Raw genomic sequence first — 13,820 nt, 5'->3', positions numbered from 1 at the left:
CATCATATGAGACATCCTTCCTCCCTCATTTCTCTCTCACGAAGGTGATACTAGTTAAACAATTCTGCTGGAACGACCTCTCACTTCTCTCCTCTTCTCTCCTCTCCACCCCACACCTCTCCTCTTCACGCAAGGCTGGGCAGCATAGAAGATACATGTATCCAACAGTATCTTTAGATACAGTTAAGCATCTTGTATTAAGTATTGTTTGTTAGCCTACATAAAGCCAGTCAGGCCTCCTGCTTTCTACAATATTTGGGATGTGATTTCAGCAAGATATCCAAGCACCTAAGATAGAAGTAGTGAGTATCGGTACCGGAAATACATTTTTATGCATGTATCTTGTATTGCTATCTAAAATAGAATTTTCATGGGTATCAGTATAGACCGGCAAGCTGTTTACAAACAAGCCCGCGTTTGCCCACACCTGGTGTGGGCACTGCGCGTGCGCAGAAACCGAATTCGCGTGAAGGGAACCGTGTACGCATGCGCAGTACCGTCGACAGCGCCACCGCAGTGGCGTGACATCAGGGCCGCGTGTTGGTCTATAGAAGATACAAGTTTGAAGTACCTTGCCCAGTCTTGTTAAACCCCAAACATACAAGAAAACAATACTTTTAGAGTTAATTAACTGTATGAAATTTGCAGGACTCCTGAATTTAGGATAAGAAATTTTCTTTTATTTTGTCAGGGTATGATGGGAAAAATAAGCTTTATCATTGATGGGATATGTGTTGTTCATAAATAAAAAGCAAAGAATAAAATTTCAAAATTGAACACAGATTAGTAAATTGGCCTTTAGGCATTTCCCTCCATCACTGTTACTCCAAGCTAACATTTTGTATACATTTATTGGTACCCAACAGACGCCCAAATAAAGGTGAGAAGAGGGTCCATGGATACTATTGTCCTTGTCATTCAGAAACCAAAATTCTTAGTAATCTGGAATGTTCTGGAATAAACAAATTTGCTCAGCATATATTTCTTCTTAAAGTAAAACAACTATTATTAATGAGAGTGTAACAAAATCACTGCGGGTCAGCAACTGACCTCTAGCAGTGGCCCCTGACATAGCAGGAATCCAGATAGGCTGCGACGCCAGTTGCACCTCCATGCGAGCACACAAGATTCCTCTGATCTGGTCATAGGCTGTGAAGTAGAGCACGGTCGCTGGAACAGCCATTACTCTGTAAAGGAGACATACAGAAATAAGAAGGGGACAAAGAAGCATGCACACACCTTTGGCATATTTCTTACAAAGCATCAAGTTGTGTCACTTCAATGCTTCTCCTTAAATACAAGAAATTTGTGACTTGCCACATGTCAAACTAATAATAATTAAAAAAAAATTATTATAAAATGTAAACCATCTAATTGTGCACACAAACAAATTCTCATAAGCAGTTTTGAATATATGGCACCCTTGAAGGATTGTGAGGGTTCAATAGACAAATAAAGCCCAAAAATCCTGTTCGTAGCCACAAAGTGAAGTCACAAAAAAATTACTCTACAAGTGTTTTACAGTTGTTTATGGTACCCCTATCAAATTATAGAGCTCTTTGCACAGTAAGCATAATGCTACAGTGCAAAGACATGGAACCTGATGAGTGCGTGAGTGAGCTAATACTTTACCATAACTCAATACATACCCTGTTAATGAATATACTGTAATAATTTGTAAAAGAGGCACAAGAGCTGCACTTCTTTTCTGATTATGAAAAAAATACACTTAACAGATTCTCAGGTAATATAATAATGAGGCTTCTTTGTCTGAAACTCAAACAGTCACATGAAAGAGGACTCAGAACAAGCAGGTGTCTGTACACTGTGTTAAGTTCATCAAATTTGCTGAATGGATGTTTAAAGAGCAGGAAGCTATACTGCCTTAAAATATGAACTGGAGACCAGAGTCTCCACTGCAAAGGGACAATTTGGCCGGGGAAGTACTACTGCTATCCAGGGGCCCTATGCTACACGGCAGGACCAAGCGGAACCAAAGGACTGGGACAATGCCGTCTGCTGCGATTGGTCAGCAGTGCAGCGGTGACCAATCACAGCAGAAAATGTTGTTCCGGTCCCTTAGTTCCACTTGGTCACTCCGTGTACCTTAGGAACGCTGGGATCTTCAATGGGCACCATGCAGTAGTGATTATGCAAGTGCACACCTGCTGACACTCATTGTAAAAGCTTGGTTTGCTGGGCAAGTTGGTAGTGGACATTCATATTAAAAATAGTGCAAAAGAGACGGGACAAAAAGACGAAGAAGCGTTTGTCCTGTGTGCTTCTTCGTCTTTTTGTCCCGTCTCTTTTGCGCTATTTTTAATATGAATGACTGCTGACACTCGTCCATATATAGACCGAAATGAGTGGAAATTTAACCCCTGCTGGTCTCGGTCTGCAGCTTGGAATTTGGCTCCCTGTGGGGTTGGGAGCAGCAAAGGTTTATGCTGGAAACCTTAGCAGCACAAGCTTGCATATGTCTTGAACTAAATTTAATTCACATGCCCTCAGATTTCTGAGAGACAAAGCTTGGCGATAGGCAACCGTGACAGTTGTGCACACAAAAAACACAGCGAAGCAAACACTATAGACGTTCATATTTATCATGTCTTACCAACAACCCAAGATAATGAAGAATTTTGTTAGCCTACGGACGTATTTAAGAATTTACTGAATGCGCAAGAGTATACACTACACATTGTTGAAAAACCCTGAGACTGCAGGTAAACGACACAACACTAAAACGTCATGTTTTAGTGTTGTGTTGTTTACCCGCAGTCATGGGTTTCTTTCAGCCACGTGCAATGTATACCAGCTCGTTTGCGTCCTTACATTTTGTTCAGTATACACTATATGTCCACAAACTGTTTTCAGGACTTATAGTGGCATGGGAGTTTCCAGGAAGGTGTTCTACTTTCAATCCATACTGCATAGTGAACCTTTAGCAAACCTGGAAGCAAACAAGCGTCAGGCAGCTTCGTAGGTGACAACATTGCTCTAAAACGCTTCTGCAAGTCTTTATGTGATGCTTCTGTATCAAGCTCTCAAGAAAATCCTGCTTAGGCAGATCAAGCTTCAAGCAAATCAGAGCTCTACATCATCTACGAACTCACAAGGTTGGAGGTAAGCCACTCCAGAGAGATGTGATGCCTTCATTTCTTGCTATCTTTATAAAAGCATCCTGCAAGTTGAGGACACACAAGTAAATACAGTCGGTAAGCCATGTGTCAGCTACCCAACAAGTCTGCAGCAGTTGTTTCTGGGGTCCTCTTTACAAGCCTTTATGACAACAAGAATTTCAGTACTATTGGCACAAGGGCTTTTTTTTGGCAGACCATGTGTAAGATGGAAAAGAAATGGGAGATTTAGAAAGGGAATGCTTGTGAAGCTTAATGTCACTTCACATGTTCACACATGTTGAATAGAAAGCATGCATTAACAAAAAAGCAAATTGCTGTTTTTTAGTAATCTATAGAGTCCCTGATAAGAGATTTTTCATTCTGATCCCATTATGTGACAAGTGTGAAAAGTTTTCACTATACTCTGTTTCACATAACTTGGCAAAATGTGGAAGGTAGGCCACCATGATCCAATGAAAGCATCAGATTTTAAGCCTTTGGCAATACTCTTATATGTATTTTTAACATTTCATAGAAACACGTATAACGCTGCACCAGATAGGTGGGATGAAGAAGCCAGCTGGTGTAGCAACATTACGGATGGTTATAAGAAACTGTTCACATATTTGTCAATGCCGTTTTTTGGCTTGCTAATTTGGTTTATGAATCCACGCCAGGATGTTTGCTTGAACTCAACATTTTGATTGCCCTGGTTTAATTACTCGGAAGTAATTTAGATCATGAAAGGGCTGAACAAAACCGGAACACGCATGAAAGGAAACATACATCCTTTGGTGATGCAAGAAGGCATCTGAGAAAATACATGATAAATGGACAAAGCAAGGGCAAGTAAACATACAATGAAAGCCTCACAGCTTCGAAAGCAGTAAGGGCAACAAATACAAATGTGACAGCATTACTATTTGAATATATGGTATACAAGGCAGCATAACTAACAAACACTAAACTAAAAAAAAAAAAAATTAGTGTTTTGGGAAACGCCTGATTCAGGTGTTTGCAAATTGTGTGCTCCTTTTCCCCAACCTAAAAAGAAAGCCCACGAAATATAAAAACATAGGACATGACAACATGCCCATATGCAGCGGGCACATTGTGACGTTGCAGGCTTTTTTTAGGCCAGAAAAAATCACACAAAAAAACCCTATTTTAAACACCTCTATTGGATGTTTCTCAAGGCTCTACAATTTTCCCGTTGACATTTGGGCCCTTATATCAATGTATAAAAAGTTCACCAATTAGTCTTAATTTTAATGAACCAAATAATCTCAATAAAGAAATACTGGCCCTTTCAAAACACTTTTGATAAAAACTAACAATTGGTTAATTTTCTAAACGAGATAGCATTCTTTTTCAGCAGCCCCAGTGGAAAAGTTTGCTAACGTGAAAATAATGTGCGTGCATGGAAGAGTGATAAGAGGGTAAATAGAGAAAGCACAAAATTCTGTATGTTCCCCAAGAGGAATCAAACCCCGGAGCCCAAGACTGCGAGCCCGATGCTCCGTCACTGCGCCCAGGGGAAGACATTGTAGAGAGGGTTGTTAAATGCGACAACATTTCGTCTGCTGAATGACACCGTAGAACGTACAAATAGCACGAGCCGGTAGCTTAGACTTTTGCTCCCGCTGCACAAGGGCTCATGCAGTCAAAGCGCAGCTGTGCGCAAGGAACTTGCACTCGTGTCTGCCGTTGTGCAATATTCCACAGCCCAACAGAGGGCACACTTTCGAAAGGGGTCTATGATGGAAGTCATATGCTTGCTAAAAGTGCTCTGGTCGTCTTCACAATGACTGAAAAAGAAATTGCTGAACAGGAAAGACGGTCCACTAAAGTGTAGCATGTTCGTTATGTCGATGAAGTGCCGGGAAAGAGAGAACAGCATGTGGCGAGGGAGAGGGAAGCAAGGTGCACTAGTTCTGGCCTTCATAAAAGAAACATTTGAAATGCTACTGCATTTCGACAGTCTGCAGCGAAGCACAGTAGGAACTCAGTCCCGTTTTTTTTTTTTTTTTTTTTTTTTAAACTTGATGCATGATATAGTTAGGACACCCTATATGTAGACCAGATTATGCAAAGCTTTACTTATTATTTCTGATAAAGGTTACAAAAAGGTTGATCATGAATGTCTAATCACCTTTTCAAGGGATACTAAATCGAAATTTGGATTTTACAAAATAAGGCTGCAGAAGCATTGAACGGGACGCTACAAACTCCAAAACATCACTCATACATCGATACCTCAAACGGATGGCCATACTTTTGGAAAAGGGCACAATCAAGCGAGGTCTCTGATGTCATTGTGCTCCGGGAGAATTTGAGAATGAGGAGAAGCGGCCTCGCCTTCTCTCCTCCTCGCTTCGGTTCACCAGCTCGATGGGATATAGCGAGGAGAGGGAATGGGAATCATGACCTGCCTTGTCTCGTTGGCCTTGTCAGCCGTGTTCAATTTGTGCCCTTTTCCAAAAAAAATATCGCGATCCGTTAAAAATATTGCTGTATGACTGATGTTTTTGGGTTTTGCAGCGTCCCGCCTATCCGTCCAGCCTTGTTTTGTGAGCTCGATATCTCGGTTCAGTATCCCTTTAAAGCAGAAAGAAAATGTAAGGACTACGTTTTGAGATGTGGCATTGCTGTGGTGGTGATAATTTGCCATCTGCCAAGTTTTGTTAACATGGAGTACACTAGCTACTGCTGAGAGATACAGAGGAGTGTAAACGAACAAAAATAAACCTTTGTTTGGTCAAATCCTATTACATCATCACTTACAAGCTATACAATGATTCTGGTATCACTTGTTGCAGAAGTGAGCATATATTTTCCAGTTCATTACAAGTCAGATAAGTGTAAATTCTAAATAAAGTATTTAATCGCATGAGTAGTAGTAATGCTTAACGTAATGCAGAATTACTTTCGGTGCCGTAAAGACAGCACCGTCAGTCTAAAGTTAAGAATTCAGGAGAAGCTCCGCCCAGAAGCACCATGCACCCGCTTCAGGTCCCTCCGCTGCTGAGAAAATAGTTATCCTCTGCGCATTCCCTGCTTTGTGACATTGGCTTTAGGCGGAAAGCATGGGAACAAAGCTCGCTGCTGATCGAGCGAGCAGAAGTGACACTCTAGCGGAGTGATATGAACACCCTTAAGGGTCATTTTCTGCCGAATCCTTACCCTGTCACAAAGGATAGTCGTGCTCTCGCACTCATCTTCAGTCATTACTGCAAAACGGCACCAACACACCTATGGGTGGCTGCACACTTGACCATTTCCTTTTGTTCACGAACGGACCGGATGTGCGAGAGAAGAAAATTGAGCCAAGTTTTTCTTACAACAAAAATTAACGATGCATCATCGAATGCCGCGTCTCCGTCCAAATGTAGCTCTATCGGCCGAAAACCTGGTGCGAAAGTTTGAGAAGTTATCATTATCTAATTAAGAAGCTATAAAAAAACTTTTTAAAATTTTTTATTAAAAAAAGATTGGGCTTGTTTCTGGTACCAGACACAATTCATCTTCCCGTATTTGCAAGCTTTGTAAGCAGCTCATTGAAAAATTTCAGAAAATTGTTTATTAATTTTTAATTGGATGACAGTAAAGGCTCTGTTATACTCAGATGTTGAGCGCAGCAAACATTGCGTAGCGCAGAACGTAGACCTTTCATTGGCCGGCGAGCAGGAACTCAATATCTACGACCAACCAGTATCGATGTTCACTGCACTCACCGCGTTTCATATGCTCGACATCAAAGTATAACAAAGCTTTAAGCGCTGAAACCTTGGCCTCTGGTCCGAACTGCTAGCGCTATATTTGTACGGAGACTGAGCGCTTGGTGTAGTTATTTCTGCAGTGTGAAAAACATAGTTGTCTTTTCTCCCAAGCACCCGGTACTTCCGAGCAGCTGTGGCCTGTTTGACACTCCATAGAACTATAGAATTGACTAGCTGTACAGGATTCTTCTTCCTTTATTCACTACAAAGGTGCTTTCTTATGTTAACTTTACTGCTGTTAAAACTTTAAGTGCATGTGCATTAAAATCTGGTTGCCTCTGAATTGGTTTTAGGTATTCTCGGTTCCAACAAAAGAAAGTATAGTGAGAAAAAAACAGTTCAATGATATAGTCGGATGTAATATCACTACTCGATCATGTTACTTTTCGTTTGTGCAATTCATGCTGCATCTGTTCCTTTCACATGACATCCAGCTGGTTGTTGTGCATCAACCCATCAGGCAAGCAGATATTTCATTACAAGTTAGAAGAGAGATTGTCGTCTATTATTATAATACAGTAGCGAAGCAAAGAATGTAAACACTCACAAATGTTCCATTGAAGTGTCCTGGTCGCTTGTACCATTGCCCTCCAGAGGCCATTGAGTGCATGTTGTGTCCATTGCCATTTCCATTGCCATTCAGGCAGTAGCACATGTGCTCCATCAGGCCATTGCAATAGAGGAAGCACTTGTTTTTAACGAACTGCTTCTGTTGCGCCTGAAGTCGTATCTTTACGACATCCAACGGTGTCACTTTGAAAAAGACAAACACAGTGTCACGTTGGAAAACACAACAAACTGCCCTTTACGTAATGAACGCTACGCACTAGATATTTTTTACATGCATAAAGAGCTAGAGTCACTGTTTTCATTAAACAAACTTTGCAAGCGGCGGTTCAGACAGATCACAAGCGAGCAGCAACAGCAACAAAAATTGCGTGAGAAAAGAATCACAGAGGTTTATTTTGTTTCTGCCAAGCCAGAGCGATGTTTAGTGACTAGGTGAAGACACTCTGGAGCGTGCCGTGATTAGTGTGCAGCCTTCGAACTCTCCTTATCAGGGAGAAAACGGTTTCGAACTCTCTATCAGTGAAATATATGTTTACATGGAAGCAGAAAAATCTCGGCACAGCCATTTTTGCGAGAAAACGGGGCGACCGCTCTCTGGTTGCCGCGGAAGTTACGCTTTGCGACATAAGCCGAAGTGTCCTTTTGCGATTCTCGTGTACACAAAGGATAAATCAAACTGAAGGACGAAATACCAACCCAAGAGCGATGTTACCAAGGCTCCGGTGCAGGAACAGATCATGTGTTGCACAGGCGTAATATTGTCCTGCGCTGCCATTGTTCGTCTCCGCTGGGCGCCGATGACAAAATTAGGCTAGGTCGCAGTTTATGGAAGCTCAGATGTTTCATAACAAACTCATCTTTTAAGGTAAATAACGATGGTAGTCAAAGAAAGTGTTGTACATAGCAGAGCCGGAAGGGTTCCCCACATGGCTCAGACAAAACGCTTGGAGGAGGAGAAGAGGGCGCTCCGCGATTTAAACCAGTGTTGTTGGACGGAATGTTAAATTCGCTAAGCTAGTCCAGTTTTTGTAGGCTCCCGCGGTTCTAGCTTGTTCCAGTTTTTATTAGGTTTTTGAGTCAGAACTGACGTTGTAAAAATTAACATAGCAAGAAAAGGAGACTAACTAGATATAGAAATAAACGAGCTTTTAATTGTGCGGTGACCACTGCTGCAGCGCGAGTACGGCCACTGGACGGCCATTTTGCATGTTGAAAAATAATTTGTCTGGAGCGTTGCGGAGGCTGGCGGCAGCGCACAACAAGAGACATTTTCTATTTATTCGTCGTCATTCGTTGAAGGAGTTATTTAAAACGCTATGCAAGCCGTGAGACATGCTGTGGAGAATACGTTGAAATTTTTTCGGAAAAGCAGTGCCCAGTGCCGCAAGGGAAAGGCACAACTCGTTGAAATCAAGTTTTGACGGTCTCGCGGCGTAATCAAAGCTTCCTTGACACGCCGAAGCGCTGCGTCTCTGTGCTTTACGCTTGGACACCGATCAAGAATCAACCCCGTGTGGATGTGTTTTGCAAGTCAAATGTGCGTAAAGCTTTATGTGCCTCTGGAGCAGCATTTTACTTTACTCTGACGACTGTATTTGTAACTTGCGGCACTTGCGGCCCAGAAACGAGTTTGATCCAGCGTCCAGTGGTGACGGATGAGGGGGGAATTGGTATGTCTTTTTTTCGTCGTTAGATGGTTTACAAAATGCCGCGCACAAGAGCTCCTCATCACTGATCAGTGCTCGCTCATTATCAACCAGCTTAATTTCACTTGACGTTTGAGCGCGGCTCGCCTAATTGTGATTGGCCAACAGATTGGTGGCACATGACCATATGGGCCGCACTTCAGAGATTTTCATTCTCGCCGTCTTGTACTTTTGTCTTCGAAAACCCTCCTTGCTCCACATCGTTGCTCCATTTGTGCTGCCATGTGACAAGGGCCGTACCCAGAAAAAAATTTCGGGGGGGGGGGGGGGGGTTCGGGGACAACGGCGGCCATCTTGAAAATGTCTATTGTCTTATTTTCGCCTATGAATCATGCATCGGTGGCATATAATGGAGAGTTATAGACCTTTTCATTTCAGTAGTTGCCTGACCGGCGGGTAGAGGGCGCTGGCGCACTCGCCACCATTAGGTTGCTTCAATTTGGTCGGTTTCGGTTTCAACGTGCACACGATTGTGATGCTGTTTCATGTTACTTTCGATTAATTTTGCGATATAAATGTCTTTCTTGTAGCACAAAGCGAATGAAACAATACTGTTGAGCCACTTGGCAAGCCACGAAGGGGTTTCGAGCCTAAATTGCGATCTTTTTTTACGAACACTATGTGCGTCTGATTCCGTCCATCGTTAACTTCGGCCAGGTTCGGCGGTGAAACAACTGCACTGATGCACAGGGAAAAACACCATTGTCCACGGCCGTACCCACGGACACTAGTCTTCAGAAGAAAAAAAAAATAAAGAGCAGGACAAGCTCCGCCTGCAGCGTGCGCTCGTTGCCTGCAGCCGTGCCTTGGCTGTGCGTGCACCGAGCGGTACGGAAGGTAGATAGCTCGCGCTCAAGTCAGATATTGAACTGATCATCTTATATTGCAACAGACTATATTGCATCAGTGCTTAGTGAAAAAGCAGGTCGACAACATGATTAACAATCTGCTGAATCACCAAAAACAGATGAACTGACGAGTTTACAGTTCGATGTTTGGTTTCCGTACACCAACCTTTTCTAACTTCGAGACTGGAAACTTCTTTTATAATGACTAGAAAAGTTTTATATAATCAGGTAGATAATATAAAAAAGTGATATTGTCCCTGCCTGTATTATTTAAAGAAATTAAGCGCTCGAGAAATATTTTGATCGACCAGCGTAGGCTGACTAGAAATTTCTTTAACTAAAGTACTCATTAACAGCATTTCAAAATATTGGCGTTATGAAATAAACTATATGGACATTTATATGGACATTTGCTTACGACGTTCTCAAGGTATGAGAATGGTGGGATAAGTGAATGCCAGACTTCAAATAAAGTCTGATATTCATCTTCCATAAAATTTGCCGAATGAATTGAAGAGCGAAAAAGAAATTATCTCCGATAAGTTTGGCTGAAATCGAACGCCAGGCGCCGCCCAATGGGCCTGTGTAGAAAGCTGTTCACTGATTTGAAACAATGCGCTTTGCACATTTTGACGTCGCCAGCTACTGAAAGTAACTCCCTATTTGCCGTCGACAACCGGCTGCACTCAGGTGATTTTCATATAGAAGGATTCTTTACAGCGTCACATTTTGTGAATCATAGGCACTATCGAGTTGTCTGTGACAGTTTCTTACGCGGGGAGTCCAAATATTTGTGTTGAAATAAATTAATTCAAACTGCATGGTTATATTGAAAGATGACTCAAGCAACTGAAAGACTATGGACATGGGACTAAGCACGATACGCTATTCCGTGGAATTCATAGATATGCCGATAAAGCGAATGCTTATATCACACACGCGATTAAGAACCTAAAACCGATATGGGTGTGATATTGCGAACAAAAAGTTGCCTAATGTTAAGGTACCATTATTTATAGGTGTAGCATAAAAAAAAAACAAATTTCAACTAAACGTTTGTTCCCGCGTCTTGTTCACAAGTTCCCTAGTGTAATCAAAAGAAACTGTTTTCGATCTGTTGTAACTACAAAACACCATGCTTCCAGGAAAAACACGTGGCTAATTACGCTGAGTGTTTTTGTGTCCTCCCTTGACACCAATGCGCACTCATATATATAATAATTACATCAGGCTTCCTATTGCAAATGTTCCGCCCTTATTAGTAACCAAACCTCAGTGCTCGTAAGTTATTGGTATTTGAACCCTCGAGGCTCTCTTCAAGTCATATATGTAGTCAATCTGCGTAAGTGCTAACGCTGATTCCTGTTCCTATAAAGCCTTTTCACACGTATCCCGCACGCCGACGGTAAAAAAATATTCAAAACGTGTTACAAAATTAACTACAGAAGTTGCGAGCACAATGATGTAATGAAATTGCATGGTAAGTTTAAGTATCGAACGACACTTTACGGAGTAAGGCAAGAGACGCGGTGAAGCGCGACGAAAAACACGAATTCAACGCATCCGTCAAGGCGCGGACGGGAGAGCGGAGCAACAAGTTGAAGCAACCTAATGGCGGCCGCATCACGTGATTTCAAGATGGCAGCGCCCATGCGGCGGAGGGTGAAAAGGTCTATAGCAAACCGGAGAACCGGTCCCGGTTTGGTACCCGGTAGCCGACCGGCGCCACTGCGCGTGCGCAGAGGTGGAGATTAAAATCGGCTGGCGGCAAGTGCACCGACCAGGGCCGTACGCAGAAAAAAATTTCGGGGGGGGGGGGGGGGGGGGGGGCAGAACCCCCTAACCCCCCCCCCCTGGTTACGGCCCTGCATGTGACCCATTAGAGTAGATTTGGAACTTAGCCGTGGTTAATAGTACAGATGTCGCGAACCTGCCCAGGTTCGTGTTGGACCAAGTTCGGCTTTTTCGAACTTTCGATGTGATGCGACAAAGGTTCGACTGAAATTCAAATTTTGTGCGCATGCGCGAAAATTAAAAAAAAGAAAAGGAAAATCCAGTTGACTACACCTAGCGGAGGAAAAGTGAAATATTTGTTGGGTGTATTGGCATAACACGTTCACATTGTGGTAGCTTTTGAAGGTGCACTAAAGACGTCTCTGAGGTCGTCTGTTCTTGGTGGTAACTTACCTTACGGACTTCAAGCATCCTAGAAATTAAAAAAAAAAAAGAAAAAATGCTTGTGCGACATCTATTTTCCTACTAAAAATGTGACAGAACTTCGTGCCACACCCCTTTCTGAGTGGAAAAACCTGGAGCACGAAATTCAGTGGAGGCGCCAGCGGCTTCTCCGGTGCCGGCGCCTCCGCTTGCAATTGGCTCACGCGCGCCATCGCCACGCCGCCGGCGCCTCCGCTGAATTCTGTGCTCCAGGTTTTTCCGCTCAGAAAGGGGCGGGGCACGCACTTCGATCACACTTTTAGTAGGGAAATAGACGTCGCAAAGAGCATAATTTTTCAATTTCTGGGATGCTAAGATCCCGTAGACTGAGTTATCACAAGGACAGACGAACTTTCTTTATTCTTTATTCAGGTAGCTCCTGCAGCGCCGTTGAGGCATTATTGCAGGGGGCGAACAACATAGAAAAAAACATTTCTGCATTTGCGGCACAAACAGTTTCACCACTTAAATTGTTCCAATCCCTAATAGTCCTAACAAAGAAAGAATTTTTGCACAGTTCCGTCCTGGTGGAATATTCACGTATTTTGTGGATATGATCTTTACGTTGGGAAATATAGTAAGGGGGTAGAAGGTAATGAAAACCGTTAATACCAGTGTGTTTATTATAAATGCTATATAGAAATTTTAAGCGCAAATTTTTCCGCCTGAATGTCAGCAAATCCCAGCCTAATGTACTCTTCATGTCCGTGACGCTCGAAAAGCGAAACTCACGACTTGGGGTGCGGTGGGGGCAAGTGGGGGAGGGGGTTCAAACTTCAAAGTGTATGCTAGGTAAACACCACCCTTGAGAAGAAGGCCGTAGCGCTTTGAGTGGTTACGTCACAATGTCGGAGGAAGGAAGTCTATCTACGTGAAAAAAATGTTTACTGTCTAGCGGCGGGGTGATGTTCGTGCGCTTTTATCCGACATTAATATACTTTTTAAAAGCGCAGTCTTGTACCGTTTCTTATATATATATAATATAAACGTAATATACAACGCGTTACCAATGTTGAAGTTACCAAATTTATATTTATGAGTATCCCCGTAACCGCGGGACTACGTGCAGTCCCGCAGCTCCCCACACTTTTCGAATGAACCGGCCGGCTCCAAGGAGGTTGTAACTTATAAGCAACGGTTATAAGTACTAGGAGGGGGCACGTTGCAATATTGGGGAAGCCTAGTCATAAAAAGTTTAAACGATGTTGTGGCCAACGTGACCGTGGATCTCTCTGGCAATTGGTGCGCGTGACATGTAACATGTGAGTTGGATGCTTGATTGTAGAAGGATTCCTTGCAGGCTTGCGCGCTCCGTCGGGTAGGTTTTGTCAGGTCGAAGGCTAGACGAAGGCTAGCTACGGTCACGTGATCTGGTCACGTTGGCCTGATAAGTGAAGAGAGTAAGGAGAAAAATGGGGAAGAGGCGGGGCGTCAAGGGAGCATGGTTTGTGGAGCCTACGCGGCTGACGTCATACCGTCTCCTACCCTTCTATCCTCCTTGACCGGCTCCGATGCGACATTCTTCCTCATACGGGCTCCGATTCTGGTAAATTTACGTTGTGCGTGAGCTGCTGGCTGTCT

The 13,820-nt window shown here is 43.1% G+C and overlaps 1 protein-coding gene across 1 annotated transcript in view; it reads right to left on the bottom strand.

Annotated features, from left to right (window-relative positions):
- Window positions 1-8,476, bottom strand: part of LOC8031629 (solute carrier family 25 member 40) — a 42,719-nt gene extending 34,243 nt beyond the window's left edge. The window contains exons 1-4 of the mRNA XM_029982190.3: window positions 8,165-8,476; window positions 7,446-7,651; window positions 3,114-3,181; window positions 1,051-1,187 (exon numbers count right to left, since the gene is read on the bottom strand). Of these exons, the coding sequence (XP_029838050.2) occupies window positions 1,051-1,187; window positions 3,114-3,181; window positions 7,446-7,651; window positions 8,165-8,243 (490 nt within the window). The 5' untranslated portion in view covers window positions 8,244-8,476. The remainder of the gene's footprint in view (window positions 1-1,050; window positions 1,188-3,113; window positions 3,182-7,445; window positions 7,652-8,164) is intronic.
- Between the last annotated feature and the right edge of the window lie 5,344 nt (window positions 8,477-13,820).

This window comes from Ixodes scapularis, unplaced genomic scaffold (genome assembly GCF_016920785.2).
Source record: "Ixodes scapularis isolate PalLabHiFi unplaced genomic scaffold, ASM1692078v2 PGA_scaffold0__279_contigs__length_252992795, whole genome shotgun sequence".
Lineage (NCBI taxonomy): Eukaryota > Metazoa > Arthropoda > Arachnida > Ixodida > Ixodidae > Ixodes > Ixodes scapularis.
Note: the sequence above shows the minus strand (reverse complement) of the source record. Positions and strands in the feature narration are given on the sequence as shown.